The 22,293-nt window shown below is 40.9% G+C and overlaps 1 protein-coding gene across 1 annotated transcript in view; it reads left to right on the forward strand.

The window, feature by feature from the left end:
- Positions 1-320: 320 nt before the first annotated feature.
- HTRA4 (HtrA serine peptidase 4) overlaps positions 321-22,293 on the forward strand; it is a 45,038-nt gene continuing 23,065 nt past the window's right edge. Inside the window, exons 1-6 of the mRNA XM_063448412.1 lie at positions 321-1,329; positions 5,166-5,265; positions 7,705-7,909; positions 8,198-8,392; positions 19,039-19,071; positions 21,435-21,549. Of these exons, the coding sequence (XP_063304482.1) occupies positions 888-1,329; positions 5,166-5,265; positions 7,705-7,909; positions 8,198-8,392; positions 19,039-19,071; positions 21,435-21,549 (1,090 nt within the window). The 5' untranslated portion in view covers positions 321-887. The remainder of the gene's footprint in view (positions 1,330-5,165; positions 5,266-7,704; positions 7,910-8,197; positions 8,393-19,038; positions 19,072-21,434; positions 21,550-22,293) is intronic.

The raw sequence follows: 22,293 nt of genomic DNA on the forward strand, positions 1-22,293 counted from the left end.
TTAGATACATTCACCTCTCCTGGTAGAACATTTTCTCACTAGTAATATAATAAACTGCTTGCTCAGTGTGACATGTACGGAAAGATGCTGGAAAAATTGGGAGGATTTTGCTGGGTGGGTTTATATCAAGCAATAGGTGTGACCACGTTCTCAATACACCTCCTGGTTTAGGGGCTGAGAACAGGATTCTAGCAAAGAGAAGGGGACTGTAAAGAAGTCTACATCTGAAATCTGCCTCACCATTCAAATACCCTGGGGCAATATATGAGGGTGATTGTTCCACGGATGAGCTATTTTTGTTGCTTGTGGGGTAAGTGGGAGGGAAAAGGGGGTAGTGGGAAAGGAGGGAGAATTGGGGGGCTTAAAAGTAAATGGGGAAAAGTTGATGGTAGAAGGCAGCAAATAGATTATAGGGACAGTGAATCTATACTTGCCAATTGGTAGTTAGGATTTAAAGATTACATACAAGCCAAATGAAACAGCCAAGCCTAGATATAGCTAGTCAGCCAAAGCGGTAGACTGGTTATAAATCCAAGGTTTAGAGTCTTGAATAAGGCGTTGAAAAATTCTGTGAACGACTTTAAAGACTTTGAGTTGTCTAGTAAGGACTAGTCACAACTAGCAAGGATAATAGAAACTGCTGAAAAAAAAAAGTATCAGCTACTAATTAATCATATTGAGTTAGGAAGTCAGTGTTTGAATTGATAACACAGTTGGAAAGTAGTTTATATTTGTTAGGGATTTAATATTTTGAGAAGTGTTTTTCTTCAATGAGTCCTTATTTAGGGCTGTGGAGCTATAACTGGAGTGCGTGTAATCAGTGCAGGGGAAGATCCAAAGATTCCATTTAGATTGTTCAGGGATTTATTCTCCTCATTTTTGAAGCTATGTCTCCTTTATGGTCCCTGCTTCCCATCTTATGCCTGTCACTGGCCGCTGCTGCTGTCCCCCGTATATCCCGCCGCCAGACCTCTATTTGCCCTCGGGTATGCGAGCTATCTCGGTGCCCCCGTGCCCAGGCTCCCTGCCAAGCAGGTGAGGTGCGGGACTCGTGTGGCTGCTGCCCGGTGTGCGGGGCAGGGGAGGGGGAGGCCTGCGGGCAGCGTGGTGCATCCCCGTGCGGAGAGGGGTTGGAGTGTGTCCTGCCTGGGGTTGGCGGCACTCCCAGGAGGAGAGTGGGTGTGTGTGTGTGCCGTACGAGTGAACCCGTGTGTGGCAGCGATGGCAAGACCTACAGGAACCTGTGCCACCTAAAGGCAGAGAACAGGCGGGCCAGGCTACAGAACTCGCCACCAGCCATCCACATCCAGAAAGGGCCATGTGAAACTGGTAAGGAAACCCATTTTCAAACATTTTAACTTTTCTCTATTGTCCTCATCCTTACTTACAATTTACCTCCTTGATCTGGTGTTTTAGAATGATTTATTGGTTACATTTTTAGACATATAGCTTTCAGAATTTGACTCCAGTATTATATATATTTATATTTATTTTCATTTACTTTGTATATGATATACAGGCTTACAGTCAGTGTGTAAAACCATAACAAATTATTGAAAGTACAGTAACCTGCGCCGGACACATTTTAAGCCATTGTGAGATATAGTATACCTATTCTCCATTACCAGCAAGGAAAAGAGTGTTCGAAACTAAATAAATGCCTTACAGCTAAAACATAAAGCTGCAAATATTATGTACAGCAATAAAATGCATTTTAAAGCCCTTTCTGGGATTTAGGTACAAAATGGTCTTAGCAGAATCTAAATATTATTCAACCAAGCTAGGTCATTGGGTGCAATCATTATTTACTTACAGTCAGTGGCGTAACGTTGGCTGGCAGCGCCACCCAAGTAAATTCAAGTATTGTGCCCTCTTTAACTGGCACAAAGATAGCCTCGCTCCTCCTTCCCTACTCACCTCGTCTCCTTGAGTGTGCGACATTGAATTTTTAAAATCCACCTCACTGTGCATAGTCTATACACATTGCTGTAGTCATGAGGTGGATTTTAAAAATTACGCAATGCAACAATCAGTGTCACAGATGGAGACGAGATGGGTTGGAAAGGAGGAGCAAGGCTATCTAGGTGCTCTTTACCAACGTACTGGTATAATACCATTTTGCAGGCATTTACATAATGTCTATTGATAGTTTGAATTCCCGCTTTGAGGATACCGGCAGTGTCTTCAAATGGCATGTCACGCTATTCATGGGCACAAACATGTAATACCTACTGTCAAGCACAGTGATGGAAAGGTGATGATTTGGGCTTGCTTTGCAGCCACAGGACCTGGGAATCTTGCAGTCATTGAGTCAACTATGAACTACTCTGTATACCAAGGTGTTCTGGAGTCAAATGTGAGGACATCTGTCCGATAGCTAAAGTTTGACCAAAATTGGATCATGCTAAAGGACAATGACCCCACACACACCAGCAAATCTACAACAGAATGTCTGAAAAAGAAAAGAATCAATGTGTAATCAAGGTTGCAATGACCTAGTCAAAGTCTAGATCTCAACCCAATTGAAATGCTGCGGCGGGACCTTAAGAGAGCTGTGCATAAACAAATGCCAGCGGACCTCAATGAACTGAAGCAGCATTGCACATCAAATGAAGTGGGCCAAAATTCCTCCACAATGGCGTGAGAGACTGATAAAGACATACAGAAAATGATTACTTCAAGTTATTGCTGCTAAACTACGTTCTACAAGCTGTTGAGTCATAATGTTCTTCATAATAATGTTTTTCACATATTGCTTTTCCATTTTAGCTTTATTTTTGTTAAATAAATCATGACATGTGTAATTCATTTGAGGTTGTATTTAATTTAAATTTAAGACCTGCTTAGGAACAGATGATTGTTATCATGTCCTGATATGTAAAACCATAGAATTCAAAGAGGGTGTACTTTCTTTTTCCCATAACTATATATATATATAAAAGCCACCTCAGTTGCCTCACTAACTTTAGAGACAGAGTGCAGTGCTTACAATGTAATGTGCCCTCTCACTCGTCCTTGCCCTACAACTGTGTCTAAGGACTAATTCTAAGCACCACAGAAGCTGCTTGTGAATAACATGTCCAGGCTGACTAAGCATTGTGGGGAAAAAAGCTCTCAATATATAGCAGTGTCATGGTTATTAACTGTATTAACTGTTGCGTACTCTATTCATTTTTTTGTTAGACCCAGCTCACAATTTCTCATGTTGCACTGTTACGTGGAGAAAATAAAATCACCATTACCAAAAATCAGAATGTCTATCAGATGACATTGCTCACCATGTTTCAGTACTTTTTCAAGTTTGTCTAAAAGCGAACTCTTCAAACGCGGAAATGAAAGACTTGACAAATAAGTACAGATGCTGAACATCTGCCTTCTGAGCCAAAAGCCATTAGTGAGCAATACATTGCAATATATTACAGTGTCGTCTAGATTTTTAGACACATTATGGCTTATTTACTAAACAGTACATTGTATTGTGTGAAGAATCATATTGCACAATTTAGGTAACATAATTGTACTTTACAATTTAACTTTTAAGTTCCCTTCAACTCATCGGTTATTCACTAAAATTGTAAATGTCAGGAATTGCTCAAGAATTTGCTAATATTAGCCCAAAATAATTGAATGGTGTAACATTTCACTTAGCTAGTTTTCCACCTTTTCACCTAAAATTTGCCATTCCTTGGTTAATTTATATGAATCTGTATGATTGCACAAATACTCCAGATTCATTTATAGCAAAACATTATTTAATACATTTTAACAGTGTAAGTTTCTTTTCAATTTCTGGTTCTTTTAATGTGGGCACATACAGAGATGTTGAATTGAGTGGTTCCCCTATGTCTTGTATGGAAATCACTTTTGCATTGGGTGAGCGCTGTCTAATCCTAAAGGTGTAGGTAGCTATGTCATTTTGTGTCAGTGCTGGAGGTGACAAGTTGTTTTCTTCAGGGTAAATACCTGTGAGTGTGTTTTTGTGAGTCAGTGTCATGCGGGAACATGCTGGCTAAATGTATGTCAGAGACAGGCGCTAGGAAACATGCTTTTAACAAGCAAAAGCATATTGTGAAGCTCTGTACTGTGCATATTAAAGGGTGCATGTGTGTGCATGATCATATGTGTATGTTCAGAAAGTGTACATTCCACATGTTTGTTTGATGATGCCATATTTATCTTTATTTTACCCGTAATGTGCGTAAGTAAGCTTGGAAAAAAGCAAACCTGTGTACATATTTGCTCAGACGTACGTATTGTACATGTTTAAAGGGTTACTCAAAGTACCATGACTCCTTCAGTGTTTTAAAGTGGTCATGGTGCAAGGACCCGGTATGTGCAGCATTTCAGTATGAAACACGGCACATAGATATATCATGTTGCTGCTGGATGTGTAACTCCACCATTGGTAACTTTTAATAACCAGCAAGGAACATCCTGACTGGCTAGTGTTAATTCTGTGCATATTCATAGTCTGAGAATGCTCAGCTGACACTCTAAGATAATGTACAAATAGCAAAAACCAAAAGCGTCTAAGCCAACATTCATTGCAGCTAGTTACCCAAAGGGACCCAAGTAAGTGGCAAACCATTACAAAATGGCTGCGTTACTGAGGAACAGCAGCAGGGTACTTCTGGTATCATATTCACTACAGAGGGCTGCAGTGGTTATAATGCTCAGAGAAACAATATATTTACAAATGCAATGCGACTTCCTTGTCTCACTTGTCATGGGTTTACTTATGCTATTCACCTAAGAGAATAAGTGAAAGCCAAAAAAAAAAAAAAGTAAACATTTTTTTAAATCAACACATTACTGCTTTTGCTCGATATTTTTTCTGGTTGTGGAGCAAACCACAGATTGCAAGCCTCATGATAACATAGGCAAAATTGTCCACAGCCGGAGTTTAAATTGTTAGCTATAGCTGGTATTTATTATGTTGGATTATAAGGAGTGATAAATAGCTGGCAGGTTACAAGGTAACCTGCAGCCATTTTGCGATGGATGAATTTCTATGACTATTATCCTCAGTTGTATGTCTTCCCGTGGCTCGCTCATATCATAAGAGGTGGGTGATGCTAATATTTCTCTCTTCCTGTTTTCTGATTGTTTGGTTGCAATGAGGTATAACTATGGTCAGAAATGTAATTGTACTTTTGATATTTTAGGTTCTCCTTATCCGGACAGCATGAGATACAAATTTAATTTCATAGCTGACGTGGTCCAGAAAATCGCACCGGCTGTTGTACATTTGGAACTGTTTAGAAGGTAATCCAGCGACAGTAGATATGAACATATTGGAAAGAGAACGTTTTAGAAACATTAGATAATCTTGAATACATATAAAAATGTTTTTGGACGTTCAAATATATATTTTTTCCAAATACAGCATTTATTAACAAATATCTAATATTGGTGTTATAGATGGAAAGTGGGGAGAAGAATTATAAATTAAAGCAAACCATGTGTATGCTATGCATATTGTGACAGAAAACTCTGTAAAGTAATGCAATGTGAGCAGGATATTACTTTGTCGCAGAGAGATTTAGATAGACTAGGATACTAGGAAATGGCAGTTGAAATTTAATGTAGATAAATGCAACTTTCACCCTAAATGGTAGTGAATTAGGGATAACAACACACGAGAAAGGTTAGGGAAGTGTTATGAACAACAAACAAGGCAGCAATGTGCAATGTCAATCAGCAATTGCTAGGGCCAGTATGTTATTATCATGTATAAAAAAGGGCATTCATTCTTGGGATGATAATGTAATTTTTCCTCTTTATAAATCAATAGTAAGACCACATCTTGATTATGCTGTGCAATTTTTGGCACCTATTCTAAAAAAGGATATTATGGCACTAGAAAAAGTACAGAGACGGGCTAAAAAATTAATTAAAGGAAATAAACATTTTAATTATGAAGAAAGGTTAGCAAATTTAAATCTGTTTGGTTTAGAAAAACAATGCCTCAGAGGGAATATCATAGCTTTATACAAACATATTCGGGCCCAATACAAACCATTTTCTGGAAATCTATTCATAAACAGGATTGTCAGGATGTGGCCCAACACGCAGAATTAAGTCAAAAACTTAGAATAGACTAAAAGTGATAAACGTATAACCGGGCCTTAAAATAGTCAGATTTAACATAGAAAGAATAGTCAGAAAGAAGCCGAAGTGAGGGACACAGACAGTAGCATAAAAGAAAAGACAAAGCCAAAGGGTCAGGGATACCAGAAAATACGGATAGTCAGAACAAGCCAAAATAAAAAAACAGAATAACAATATACCAAACGCGCCCTTGGATAACCAAAGTAGTGGAAACCACGACAGGGCACTGAACACTAGCAGATCTGGGTTTAAATAATCCCAAAACCCTGCTTAGTGGTTAAAACGGGACCTATATCTATTCAAACAATCAAATACGTAGATTTCTAGATAACAAATCTGTATATCCGATCACTCGTGAATAAGGTAAGTCTATAGAAACACACTATTGTAAAAAATAGATTAATACACAAAATTGTGAAATTACATACCAGCCAAAGATCTTAAGTAATAGACAGAGGTGAACAACCACGGTACCAAACAAAAAAAAGCCCCCAACATTTCGGTACAAAACCTTTGTCATGAGAGGAGTGAGGGAAAATAACAGATTTTCATAATTCAACGAATGTAATAACCACTACTTTTAAATATCATCACTCTACTACAATAAAATTGAACGCCTTTTGATAAAAGGCCTGGATGCATGTGTGATTCAAATGAGTACAAAGAGTTGATCTCTTCCCACTGTGAGTGGCAGATTTTTATTCCTGTTTTGGAATTAGACTATTATTAATCTGTGAGGGGTAGGTGGACATTTAGATTTGAGTACTCTGAAAATGCCATGCAGGGGCTTGCTTAGGGAAAAGGAACTTAGCCAGTAATTTTAAAGAAAATGAGGACGTAAATGGGGAAAGTAAGTTCAATTGTCAGAGTGCAAATACATATATATTCTCTAAATTCCAGGTGTTCTATACCCTACAACAATGGTAGACAACCTTTGGCATGCTTGATGGTGTGAACTACATCTCCAATAATACTTTACAGCTATATTGCTGGCAAAGCATCAGGGGAGATGTAGTCCACAACATCTGGAGTTCTGAAGGTGGTCTCTCCCTGCCCTAGAACACCTATTTAAGGAACAGAATGTTCAGGTTTCAGAGGTTTAGAACATGTAGAGTTACATTCTATTGATATAATAATATAATATTAATTCTTGTAATTTATTTGCATATTTCCTGTTGAACCCTGTGAGAAAACTACTATTCGTTTACCAAAGTTAGGTTTATGTGTGTATGCAATGCCTATAATATATGAATATGTATTAATTATATTAATGATCGTAGAATGTGTTTCATTGATCTGAGCTCCACACATTACTATACAGACATTGAATGTGTGTTTTACAATTTGAGCTTAAGGATATCAATACTATTAAAATATTACATCACAAATTCAATTTACTACCTTAACTAAGGTAGAGAATTAGCAGTTTAAAAGTCTGTAAGAAAAACGATTAAAACCTGCTGCAAAATAACTATAAGATCAATTTAATATGTGAAGAATATGTTCTATGAATGCTATATGTGCGTCTTTGTTAGTAAAGAGCTATCTTTTTTTTTAATTATGGAAAGACTCAGTTGTCCTGTCGCATTGCAGGTCCCCATTCACAGGTCAGGAAATGGCTGTATCCAGTGGTTCTGGCTTTATAGTTTCTGAAGATGGCCTCATAGTAACAAATGCTCACGTACTCACGAACAAGCAGCGTGTTAAGGTGGAAGTAAAAGATGGAGCTCATTATGATGCTAAGGTGAAGGATATTGACCAAAAAATGGACATTGCTCTGATCAAGATTGAACCAGATGTAAGTACCATGAACACCTTTTCTAGTGAAGCTTAAACCAAGTATTTCAAGTCTCTGATATACATATATATATATATATATATATATATATATATATATATATACCTAAACTTTTTATAACTCTTCCTACAGGTCTGTATGACATCTTATATCTCTTTTTTTAAACTTATTTTCTACCCTCTGCATGCAACTGATCCCATTGTTCCATATAACATCTCCCTATAGTTCCTGCCTATCCTTCATTAAATCATAGCCCATAAGCAAGCAAAACTTTGGTTTTCATCCTAGGCCCCTCTTCCAGTTCTCATGCTTGGCAGATCTTCTGACCTAAGACCAGGAGAATTTGTGGTTGCTCTTGGAAGCCCGTTCTCTTTGCAGAATACAGTCACCACCGGAATCATCAGCACCACTCAAAGGGGAGGGAAAGAGCTTGGATTAAAAGATTCTGATATGGATTACATCCAGACAGATGCCATCATTAATGTGAGTCCTGAAATTGCCTTGTTTGACCAACCAGAAAGAATAAAACATAATTTATAATATTCATTTTTTTACACAAAATACCTTTTATTATTTGATGCATGAGCCATATGTTGTGTTATACAATCATCACTTGAGTGCACTGTGAATAGCTATAGTAACATTTTCATGAAAGGGACACTATAGTCCCCAGAACAACTACAGCTTATTGAATTTGTTCTGGTGAGTAGAATCATTACCTTTTCAGAGAAAATGCAGTGTTTACATTACAGCCTAGTGATAACTTCACTGGCCACTCCTCAGATGGCTGTAAGAGATCCTTCCTGGGTCATGGCTGCCTAAAATGCATCCAAACATTCAGTATCTCCACCCTCTGCATACAGACACTGAACTTTCCTCATAGAGATTCATTGATTCAATGCATCTCTGTGAGGAGATGCTGATTGGCCAGGGCTGTATTTGGATCATGCTGGCTCTGCCCCTGATCTGCCTCTTTGTCAGTCTCAGCCAATCCTATGGGGAAGCACTGTGATTGGATCAGGCTACCACTTCTGATGATGTCAGCAGACTGCTTGTTTTTTTTTTTAAAGCAAACAGCATGCAGAGTTACAGCTTCAGGCTTGAAAACAGTAAGATTTTGCTATATTTATGGAGACATGAGGGGCCCAGATGGTGGTTTTAACACTATAGGGTCAGGAATACATGTTTGTGTTCCTGACCCTATAGTGATCCTTTAATTCTCTAAAGTAGAAAAATGTGGTATCAAATGTATAAATTGCACATCTATCTTAAACTCATTGTAAGAAAATTATTACACGTAAGGGCTCTGGAGATTTCTTTATAAACCACATGACAGTCTCCAAAAACTTCTGAGGCATTATTCTTCTGAAATACATGCTTCACAATTTATGTCCACATAAATGACCCAAGCCTGCCAAAAATTGATTGGAGTTACATTCTTCTGTCTGTTCTTCTGTTTCCGCTGCCCTCCATTATGACTTGATAATCTTGTTTTGTGGGAGCTATAGAAACCCATTCTGCTTCCTGCGTGGGCTGCTGATAGTTCAATTGTAATGTGAATAGAATTTTCAGAACACCATGCAAGAAGCATCACAAGCAACCCATCACATTGTGGCCAACAAACATAAGCAGGAGAGAAGAGAAGAAAATGGAGTCTGTTGACAGCTGCTGTGTTATATACATCTTTGATTCACAGTGCTAGTTGGGGACATTGTCAGGGTACCTGTAGTCTCTACCTCAGAGGAGGTGAGAGACTTAGACGTTTATCCTCCCAGAGGGGTTGTTTCTTCCGTTCCTCGCGGTTCTCTCGGCCATTTACAAGCCGACCGCGAGGGATCCACTTCCTTATATGACGCGACGCTCAGTAGTCGACGTCATGACGCCAACCCGGGTCGACCTGTCAGTCAAGTCCCGAGCACTAATCAGGACTCGTCGGGGGCGTGATTACCCTCTAGAATCAAGGTATAAAGTAAGGCTTTCGGCATCTGCTCATTGCCCTGTCGTGGTTCTAGCCTGTCTAGTCACTCAGTGCTCTTGTATTCTAGTTGTCTCTTTGGTTCTGACCCGGCTTGTTTGTACTACCCTGTTTATCTCTGTTACCCTTTGACTCGGCTTGTCTCTCGCTTACCTGTCCTCTCGTTCCCTCGACCTCGGCTTGTTCCTAGACCATTCTCTACTTACTCCTTACGTTAAGTCCGGCCATTCTAAGGTCCGGTATACGTACCTACCACCTGTTTGTACTCTGCGTGTTGGATCCCTGTCCCGATCCTGACATTACGACAGGGCCAATGGATCCTGCAGGTACAAACACTCAGGTTGGTCCTTCTGACTCTAGGTTCGACGCCATGGATCACAGAATGGACCAGATGGCTCTAGCACTACAGACGTTACTATCTCGTTCTAGTAATCAACCAGAGGAGATGCGTAATACTTCTATCTCTCCTGTGAGTTCAGGTCTAGAGGTAGCCACTGTAGGTGCTTCTTCCCGTATCACTCCACCTGTACGTTATGGTGGTTCTCCAGAGAAGTGTTGTGGTTTCTTAAACCAAATAGGTATCCATTTCGAATTACAACCCCGCTCCTATCCTACAGATAGGGCGAAGGTTGGATTTATTATCACATTACTTGTTGAGAAAGCTTTGAGATGGGCCAATCCATTGTGGGAAAATGATAATCCGTTAGTATATAATTATAATGCCTTTGTAGCTGCTTTCAGAAGAACTTTTGACCCTCCAGGTAGAAAGGTCAATGCAGCTAGATTACTGTTGCGCCTTAGACAAGAAAACCGAACACTTGTGGATTATGCACTAGAGTTCAGGTCCTTGGCGGCTGAGGTTAAGTGGAATGAACAGGCTTATATAGATGTATTTTTAAACGGGTTATCAGACATAATCCTTGACGAGGTTGCTACTAGAGAGCTTCCTGAAAATTTGGAGGATTTAATTTCTTTTATTTCTCGCATTGACGAACGTTTAAGAGAGAGGCAGAACACTCGAGAGAGAAACCGTAGACGTTCCTTTAAACTAGCTCCTTCATTTCAAAGTTCTGAATCCACAACCTCACTTTTTCCAGAACCTATGCACATAGGCAATACTCGCCTCTCAGAAGAGGAGAGACTGTACAGGAGAAGGGAAGGGTTGTGTATGTACTGTGGAGTCAGAGGTCATTTACGCCTAAATTGTCCTAATCGCTCGGGAAACGCTCGCACCTAAGTTTCTCTAGAGGACAGGCCTTGGGTGTTTCTATTTTGTCCTCTAATCTTAATTATAAAGATCACAGGCTTCTGCTACCCGTTTCTTTAACTTGGGAGAAGGGAGTACTAGAAACATTCGTTTGAAGGTTCCTTCTATGAAATTCGCTCCTCGTTACATTGGCCCTTACAGGGTTCTGACTCGAATTAACCCAGTTGCGTATCGCCTAGCTCTTCCAGCTGCCTTACGCATTCCTAACTCCTTTCATGTTTCTTTACTGAAACCGCTAGTCTGTAACAGATTTTCCTCCACTATATCCTCTCCTCGCTCTGTTCAGGTTGAGGGTCAGGAGGAGTATGAAATCAACTCCATCATCGATTCTCGAATCTCCCGGGGGAAGTTACAATATCTTATTGACTGGAAGGGATATGGTCCTGAGGAGAGGACTTGGGTACCTCAGGAGGATGTACATGCTCCTCGCCTCCGCAGGGCTTTTCACTCCCGTTTTCCATCTCGTCCCGGTTCCTTCCGCCCGGTGGGCGTTTCTGAGAGGGGGGGTACTGTCAGGGTACCTGTAGTCTCTACCTCAGAGGAGGTGAGAGACTTAGACGTTTATCCTCCCAGAGGGGTTGTTTCTTCCGTTCCTCGCGGTTCTCTCGGCCATTTACAAGCCGACCGCGAGGGATCCACTTCCTTATATGACGCGACGCTCAGTAGTCGACGTCATGATGCCAACCCGGGTCGACCTGTCAGTCAAGTCCCGAGCACTAATCAGGACTCGTCGGGGGCGTGATTACCCTCTAGAATCAAGGTATAAAGTAAGGCTTTCGGCATCTGCTCATTGCCCTGTCGTGGTTCTAGCCTGTCTAGTCACTCAGTGCTCTTGTATTCTAGTTGTCTCTTTGGTTCTGACCCGGCTTGTTTGTACTACCCTGTTTATCTCTGTTACCCTTTGACTCGGCTTGTCTCTCGCTTACCTGTCCTCTCGTTCCCTCGACCTCGGCTTGTTCCTAGACCATTCTCTACTTACTCCTTACGTTAAGTCCGGCCATTCTAAGGTCCGGTATACGTACCTACCACCTGTTTGTACTCTGCGTGTTGGATCCCTGTCCCGATCCTGACAGACATCCATTGGTCTCCAAACCATGACAGACTACTAGACTTTTTTTTCTAGTTTGCCTAATGGTCAATCTTGGCCTGGTTTTAACTAAAGGGTTCTTGGTGTGACTGGAACAGACAGTATTGGCCTTAAAGTTGAACAGGGTCAGGTTGGAAAATAGAAATAAAAAAAAAACCCAGGCAACAGACGGTGAATTATCATATAATGCAATTGTGACATTTCAGAAGAACAGTTTAAGACTTAATAATAATTATTATAATAATTTTCAAAGACAAAATTTGACTTTTTGTAGAGAACACAACCAGTAGATATTTCCGAAGATACCAACCACTTGAGTAATGATTTAAATATGCTAAAGGGAAAGTTCTATAGGTGAGATGCAAATGTAATAGCAAAATTATGCATTTAGTATACAAACCTAATGACAAACATACATTGGATGAATATTTATTAGCATTAACAGAAAAGCCTAGGGGTTACTATCTCAAATTACCCAATATTAAAACATACAATGTTATGCTTAATATACAGGAAGAAAAGGCACAAGTTGTGTATAGCAAGAGGAATTAGTACAAGCTACCTAATGTCAAATTATATAGATCATTCATAAAACTTCACATAGAGCTATGTGTCAAAAAGAGAGAAGTGAGCTATGGTTCAGTCAGATGGTTCACAACCTGCATAATATTAAAAATTAAATAGAGAACGCAAAACCAAAATTCATAAGCATCCTCAGCTACACCCGAGTTCCTGAACAAGGAGTAACAGAGATGAATTCAGAAATGGGGTTTTTGTTTGTTTTGTTTTAATTATGTACCTTTTTTCATCTGTGTAAACATCATCATTCCAGCAAACCAACTTGTTTGCTTTCAGCCTCCTTCAACTTCCCCCTAATTTATTGTCACTTACAAATAGTAGTTTAAACATGTATGTATCGTATATATTGTTCATAGGTGACTCCAAAATATGCGTGTTTTATTATATATTGTATTTATATAGCACCAATAAAGTTTGTAGTTTTTTTGTTCCATTTTACACTACAGTAGTGTTGTAGGATATGTAATATTTTTTTCGATTTGCTTGTTAAACAATGACAGTTGTTTCAGTAAAACCTCAACTGTGAGGTATATACACCCATTGCAGTCAAACCGTGGAGTGCTATAAATATAATGACTTACCCTTACAATGTGGGTACAATGACCTAAAATGATAAACACATATATGGTGCAAGATAACTAATTTTGTGCAGTGAATACAACTCTAAAAGGTACATTCACATTTGGCTGAGCCCAATAAGACAGGCTCAGATCACATGAACGGATGTATGTCATTATGCTGACACTGCCCCTTTCCTCTGTGTCTTGATGTGCTTGTAATACAGAAACTTGGAAAAAGACCTAGTGCAATATGTCAATGCAAATAAAGTGCACAGTATACAGAGTTGCTTATTGCTCAACTTCTCCAGAGCCTATTATACGTGGCTCTTAGCGTGTAGACCCTTGTGTCTCTATAGGGGACACAAACCCTTCTTTGAAATATTACCAAAAAGTTGGATGGAGTCCACAGAGTAAGAGGAGGGTGACATTAGCTTGAGAGGGTTACATTAGTGTAAGGGGGGTGACAGAGTAAGAGGGGGGTGACAGAGTAAGAGGGAGGGTGACAGAGTGAGAGGTAAGGTGACAGAGTAAGAGGGTGCCAGAGTGCGGAGAGTGGTGCCCGTGTGTTTAGAGGGAGAGACAGTGTGTATGGAGGGGGGTGACAGTGTGTGCGGAGAGAGGTGACAGTGTGTGGGGAAAATTACATAGTGTGAGGGGGTGGCATAGTGTGAGGGGGGTGACAGAGTAAGAGGGGGGTGACAGAGTAAGAGGGGGTGACAGAGTAAGAGGGGGTGACAGAGTAAGAGGGGGTGACAGAGTAAAAGGGGGTGACAGAGTGTGTAGGGGGGCGACAGGGTGAGGGGGGTCGACAGGGTGAGGGGGGGAGACAGAGGGGTGTCCTAATGTGTGAGGGGGGAGACCTAGTGTGAGAGGGAGGGTGACATCATGAGAGGGGGGTGACAGGGTGGGAGGGGGTGACAGTGTGTGGGGAGTGACAGTGTGTGGGGAGTGACAGTGTGTGGGGAGTGACAGGGTGAGGTGACAGAGTAAGGGGGGTGACATAGTGTGGGTGACAGAGTAAGATGTGGGGTGACAGGGTGAGATGTGGGGTGACAGGGAGTGAGGGATGACAGGTGGGGTGGAAGGGGGATGACAGGATGAGAGGTGGGGTGGCAGGGTGGGGGGGGTGACAGGATGAGGTGACAGAGTGAGAGGGGGTGAAAGGGCAAGGTGGCAGGGTGAGAGGGAGTGAGGGATGACAGGTGGGGTGGAAGGGTGAGGAGGGGGTGACAGGGTGAAGTGGCAGGGTGAGGGGGTGACAGATGGGGTGGCAGGGTGTGACAGGATGAAGTGGCAGGGTGAGGGTGTTGACAGGTGGGGTGTCACGGTGAGGTGGCAGGGTTGGGGGGGTGACAGGTGGGGTGGCAGGGTGAGATAGGGTGTGACAGGGTGAAGTGGCAGGGTGAGGGGGTGACAGGTGATGACAGGGTGTTGATGGGGGTGTCAGGGTGAGGTGGCAGGGTGAGAGAGGGTGACAGGGTGAAGTGGCAGGGTGAGGGGGGTGGTGTAAATTTACCTTTTTCCCTGGTGGTCCGGTGGGGTCAGTCTGTCCCTGGTGGTCCAGTGTCCTGGATGGCTCCCTGGTGGTCCGGTGGGCTTTCCGGTCTGCAGCTCAGCCGGATGCAGAGCTGCAGACCACATTGGGAATATCTTGCGATCTCCATTCAGAGCGTTGCCGTGGTAACCCGCGGCAACGCTCTGATTGGCTGGAGATCGTGAGACATCAGTCTGGAGCTCACACCCGGCGGAGCTGCAGACCGAGGCCCTTGGCAGACTGACAGGAGGGGCCTCGCACCCGGCGGCACGAAGCGCAAGCCGCCGGGCCCCCTCCTGTGTCGGGTCTTTGGTCATAGACCGAGAACCAGACATGTCAGTCTGCCCTCAGGTGATTTAAATCGCCTAATTAGAGAGCCGCCTCTGAGGATATTGCTCCAAGTCGTAGTACAGGCAAGGACACAAGCAGGAGAATCGTTGAGGATAAGCTAAAAGTCAGAGTTTGCCAGAAGTCAGGATAAACGAGGGTAAGCCAAAGTCAGAGGATGCCAGAGGTCAGGACACACGATAAGAATAAGCCAAGGTTAGGAGCCGACTGGAGAACACTGGATCACGAACACAAACACAGGAACCATAGTCAATGAACTGACACTGCCCTCAGGGAGAGGCCGTGTCTTATACCTGGCTAATTGGGCATCAGCTTCAGGTGGGCTGAGATTGATAGGAGCAGCCCTAGGTAAAATCCAGCCCCCAGTGCTGGAGACAAGGCAAGGATAAACATGATACAGAAATAAATAGTGTGGCTCTGAGGCAAGACAGCAGGACCACAGTTCAAATTCCCTGTCTGGCACTTGTGAAACGGCCACACCTGGCCGTCTGGATGGCACGGTGCGAATCATGACATTTGCCCCTCCTTAAACTCGACCTCTGGGTGAGAACTGGTTCTTTAGAGTTCTGGTACACCTCATTTTCACTATCCATATCAAGATATTCCTTGTAATCAAAGTCCCCAGAAAGGAGTCTCTTAACAGCATGGGGAGACAATAGTACCAGCTTCTGGTACTGCTGGATAGAGGTCAAGGACATCGATTATTATTATGTTATTATTTATATAGCGCCAACAAATTCCTCAGCGCTTTACAGTGGGTGGACTAACAAACATGTAGTTGTAACCAGACAAGTTGGACACGCGGGAACAGAGGAGCTGACGGCCCTGCTCAATGAGCTGATGGTAGCACCATTGACTTGGTGGAAGACAGACACAGGAGTAGCAACACTTGAGGGAGGAAAGACCAGAATTTCAGTTTTGGTCAAGTTGAGTTTAAGGAAGTGGGCAGCAATCCAGTTAGAAATAGCAGAGAGGCAGTCAGAGACACTAATCAAGAGGGACGGGGAGAGATCAGGAGAGGAGAGGTAGATTTGCATGTCATCCGCATAGAAATGATATAGGAAGCTAATGAGTTTACCAAGGAAGGCAGTATAGATGGAGAAAAGTAGGGGACCAAGGACTGAACCTTGTGGTACAACTAAAAGAGAGGAGTTGGAGAGAAGAAGCAGAGCCAGAGAAAGAAACACTGAAAGAGCATTGAGAGAGGTAGGAGCACCAGGAGAGAGCAGTATCTTGTAGACCGATATTGCGGAGGAAGAGAAGAAGCTGTTGATGATCAACAGTGTCAAAAGCTGCAGAAAGGTCAAGGAGAATTAGGATAGAGTAGTGACCACAAGATTTTTCAGAGCGTAGATCATTGGATACTTTGGTCAGTGCCTTTTTCCACAGAGTGCTTAGCGCGGAAACCAGACTGAAGCGGGTCTTGCAGAGAGTTGGACTTGAGGAAGTCTGTCATTTCCGCATACACAACTCTTTCAAGGATCTTGGATGCAAAAGGCAGTAGCAAGATAGGACGGTAATTGGATGGGGAGTTAGGGTCATGGTTGGGCTTCTTTAGAATTGATCCGGGTGCAGGTAGAATGTTGTCCTTCTCCCTGGGTATCCGAGATCCACGGGGACCTGGAGCAGGCTTGGGAGTAGCCTTTCTGGACGTAAGGCACTGAGAGTACGTCGTGGTTATGAATGACTCCGAGCTGTCGAGGACAGGACTCTTATCCAGCATCATCTGGTGTGCCCATGTCTAGATCCATCCAGTCAGCTGGTTGACAGCCGCACGGACCATGATAAAGTCACTGGCATATGTCCGAGGCTTTAAAGCAAACTAAATGTCACAATCCACCTTAAAGCACTGGAAGGATACCGTCGAATCTCTCTGGCATAACAACAAACAGCTCAGAATATACAGGTTCAGGGGGCTGGGCGTACTGTTCCTTTAAGAAATCAAACTTCTTGTTGCAGCTCCGAATCAGTCTGGGCCAGGCTGGACACATGCTAGGTAAGCAGTTTGCACATCTCTGCAGACTCCATGATGGTCAGTTCATTAATGTCAGGGCTTACCTTAGTTGGGAGTCCGGTATGCAGAGATGTATGCTCACCCTTTCAAATAAACACAGACCAAGGTGACCAGATAAGGAACCACCTGGCCTGTGAGTCTGTGCATGGGGACTGTGCAGGATATTGCTCCAAGTCGCATTACAGGCAAGGACACAAGCAGGAGAATCGTTGAGGATAAGCCAAAAGTCAGAGGGTGCCAGAAGTCAGGAGCCGACTGGAGAACACTGGATCACAAACACAGGAACCAGAGTCAATGAACTGACACTGTCCTCAGGGAGAGGCAGTGTCTTATACCTGGCTAATTTGGCATCAGCTTCAGGAGGGCTGAGATTGATAGTAGCAGCCCCAGGTAAAATCCAGCCCCTAGTGCTGGAGACAGGGCAAGGATAAACATGATAGAGAAATAAGAACTGAAGTGTTGCTCTCAGGCAAGACAGCAGCACTACAGCACAGAAGGACCACAGTTCAAATCCCCTGGATGGCACTTGTGAAACGGCCACGTCTGGATGGCATGGTGTGAATCGGGGACAATAGGTGGTAGCAGCTCTTAATCATCATTTTCTTGCCTGACCCTAATTAAGCATCTCAAAAATTCCCTTTTTTTAATTTTATTTTTTAGAACAGTTGTATGTTTAGGGATGTCACATCCGCAGTATTTTCCAGAATATATATCGCTTATACAAATGAATGGGAAACATATGGAACGTGCCACCCTGTAGAATGTAAAATACATATGTTGCAGGTATTAAGTCAGGTGATAAGTTGATTAAGAATTGGGTAGTATACATTCCACATACAAGAGGACAGAATGTTCATGTTCTGCCAGTCACCATCATGAAATTATAGGGTAATATATAAAAATTGTTGCACTCACTTTCACGTTTGCGCCATTTTTGTCCATATGCACCATTTTCTTATGTATAATACTATTACTCTACCTTTATACATTGAGGTGCTTTTTAACACTCGTTTTCTGTAATGCAATAAAACAATCTATCCTTCTGCCACTTTTTATTCCTCTTTCAGAAGTTTTGCTTCTTTTTTTTCTGGTCGTTTAACTATTGATTATATCCTGATAATAATAACTAATAATAAAAATTAGCACTATTACTTGGGTGGGAAGGATGGGGGTTGGGGTGTGAAAGGACCTGGAGAATTGTTGTGAATTCAAGTGAATTTTTGAAGATAAGCCCAAAATAGCTTTAAAACTGCAATACAATTCCAAGTCAGCTATGCATCCTGTATGAATAATCTGATCTCAAATTTGAAATTCACTTTGAATTTGGCAACCATATATTATATTACTTTATGGGTTACACTATGCTAGAGCTGAGAAATGGTATGTGAAATTGTTTTATACAAACATTTCATGTTTAATACATATGGAGACATTAGAATAGGAGAAGGTCTTGTAGACTTGTAATCATTTGCAGGTAAGCTTGTTTAATTACCAAGCAGATAACTAAATTAACTCCGACGCTCCTTGAGAGTTTAAATGTTGTGTGCAAACTTAGAATATATGTATTTTATTTCTGAATTACCTCTCTCCTAATTTCAATCTGCTTGAGCTACTTAACAAACCACTTGGAGACCGGTTTGTTAGTTTTATTAAGCAAAGTTATAGGTGTGTGTAGATGGTGATAGAGAGAATATCAATAAAGATTGAACGTTGGGTAATACCATGCATTAACTGACCACTGCTATTTTTAATTTCATTTTTACAGTATGGAAATTCTGGTGGACCGCTTGTAAACCTGGTAAGGATCTGTTTTCTTTTCACTGTAGATATATACCCTCCGATGGCACTACATATTTCACACTCACTGCTCTACATATTTCACATTTACCATAGCTATACCTCTCTTCCTAAACACAGCTGTGTCCATCCCCCAAATCCATTTATCCATCATTAATCAGATTCAACTTACACACATACACAGCCATGCCCACTCGCTCACCACCATTGTCTTGAACCTACACTTTTGTCTTTATCACAGTTTTGTAGTTCTCACATGACACAGATTAGCAACTTGCCTGAATTTTTCTAGAACGTAAATTAAATGCTTGTTGTGGATCCTAGGTTGTATGGCTATGGGTGCTGACCTTCAAGACATACAGTAGAGCTGACACTTCAATAAAAAGATTCATTAATGTTCACTTCATTCTTTTCAGATCCTGTATTCTGCAGTGGCAGTACTTACGCTGTCACTTGAAACAAATAACATGATTGATCTGTTAAATGCACATGTTGTTTCTTGTGAAATATATTGCAGATGCCTGTTTGGAATAGATATTAGTATTAAAACATATATATATATATATATATATATGTGTATATATATATTTATATATATATATACACATATATACATACATATATACATACATACATACATATATATATATTTTTTTTTTTTTTTTTTTTAAACTTGTCAAACTGGCTATTCTAAACCTGTTGTAATGTTATGACACAAGTACAGGCAGAAATATTTTGCGGATTCCTTGAACTTCCAGAAGAACTATTTTTTACTCTGGAATTTTCCTTTTAGCAAATATACTATAATTCCGTCCGTACAAGTATGGCATTTGCAAGACCTTTAAAGTCGTGTAATTGGAACGGGCTGAATTTGTATGAAAAAAACTGCCCTCCCATTTTATTCTTGGAACATTTGTTCTCTCTAAAAACATAAATATTTCTTCTTACTATACATATTGTGGCATATTAGCAGAATAAGTTCTGCTTTTTTAAAGAGTGGACCTGTCACTTCATAATATCCAACAATTAACATCAAAGTTTGCTTCATAGTTTTAATAGCAATCTGGAGCTGTTCTTTATTAAGGTTTGCATAATACAGATAATGGAATATAATAATATAATATTAATTGTGTCATTGTTGATAAGTGGTGGTATAAGTTTAGATGGTGAAGAACCTTAGTGTAAATGGCATTGAGATAGCCTGATTAGAGGATCTAGCCTTAAAGCGAGTGTAATGGCCAAAAACTTTTTTATTTTATTTTTTTGGGTACCCCCCGCTATACAACTCCTAACAGTCCCTGTAACGTAATTAAATATCCCAAATTTGCCCATATCTGCCTGTTGATCTTACTCTTTTGTGGCGCCAGATCCTCATTCTAGGTGCCCACATCTTCTAGTTACTGGCAGTTACATAATGCCATCTTCTGCCCAGAGTATGTGACAGGATCTAATTCCCGCGCATGCTTGATGGAAACCAGTACTAATTGATGCAAGGAGGAAGGACTAGATGGGAAGGTAAATATTTTACGAAATGTGTTCTTGACAAAGGAAGTGAAGCTTGGCTTAAGCTACACATTTTGTTAAGATTGTCAAGCATGGGAAAATACACAAGAAAGATAAACAGTTGCAAAAGGAAGAAAAGACGAACAGGTTCTAAAAGAGGAAGAGAAAAGAAAACAGTTGGAGAAAGGTATGATGGAAAGAGGGATGCACAGTTGGTGTAAGCCTTACAGCTCCTGGCATTTGATATAAACCTGAGACTCATGTCCACAATTAGGATATGTAGACTATGCCTCGAAGGTATGATCATTGATAATGTGCAGAGGGAATAGTAAGTGAGTGAGCTTGCATCACTTCCACAAAGTCAGGCAATGCTGCAGTCTGCTCTGGAGTTGTATTTAGATATAATGTACAGAAGTGACCTATTTGGACTTTGGTTTCTGTCTAATGACACAAGTGTTCTAAACCTTGTTGTTAACAAGTGTCTCTCGTTAAGTATACTGAGCTATAAATTATTGGGTATGGCAAGTGACAGGCTCACCTTTCACTGATGTACTGGCTTACAGTGTTGGTGTCAGGACACTTTTAGATAATTCGGATATTTTTATATATTCATTGTCTCGATGACTACCACAGATTAGATCTAGGACAGAGTGTTCTTAACCTTTTAGACACAGATTTCACCCATTCTAAAAGAATAAAATTAGCTCACTGACCATTCTTCCATTGTAACACTATACTAAAATTAATATCATCATTAGTTAAGAACCACTGAGCAGATAAACAATTTATAAAGACATAAATGCTGCAAGGTTTAAAATATGAAAATCTTTGTTTTATTTCCACATGCGTGTTTTCAAAAAGGATGGGGAGGTCATAGGTATAAATACTCTGAAGGTGACAGCAGGGATATCCTTTGCTATACCATCTGACCGAATTAGGCAATTCCTAGCTGAAGCCCATGACAGACAGCTGAAAGGTAAGAAACCTCACGGATGAAAACTAAACGTAACACTAACAAGTTGTCGAATATTTTATCCTCTTAGTGATGTCAGATTCTTTCTGCCAAGTTCATAGGATAACTCATATATAAGACTCTAAAGCACATCAATAAGAGAATTGCAGGTTTTTGGCAAAATAAGACCTCAATTTAAGATTTTAGGAAAAGCTTTTCATTTTCTATTTTGCATTTTGATATTTTTTTATATACGATATATTTCGAGTGGTATTTTAATACTTGAAAATAAATAATTTTAAAATATTATGCAAAAAGATTCAATCATTTAAAAATGTATTTAAAATATTATAGTGAGGCCTTAATTTAGTTTAGTTTTAATTTGGCTTAACATTTTAAAATTGCTTTATCAATTCTCCACAATCTCAAGTAACAAACCCCATTATTGAGTTGGGGTGATTTGAAGATTAAACAAATACTATTGTTAAAATAAATTTCTAATTTACAGAACTGTTTTTGTGTTTTCAAAATATGCAACTGTGACCTTAAAAAGGACATTCCAGTGGCCAAACACACAAAGTATAAATAGCACTGCTTAGTAGATATACCCAAATGAAAGCATGCCTTTGCAAGCCCTTCCCTTCTAACCCTGCCTAGACTTCCCATGTACACCTCAATGAGGAGTCTTTGCAAAGCAGGGTCAATGGCAATTGCTGCCTCTTGAGTTTAGCTCCACTGAGCAAACCAAACCAGGAAGTAACAGGACCT

The sequence above is a fragment of the Pelobates fuscus genome, chromosome 3 (assembly GCF_036172605.1).
Source record: "Pelobates fuscus isolate aPelFus1 chromosome 3, aPelFus1.pri, whole genome shotgun sequence".
NCBI classification, from domain to species: domain Eukaryota; kingdom Metazoa; phylum Chordata; class Amphibia; order Anura; family Pelobatidae; genus Pelobates; species Pelobates fuscus.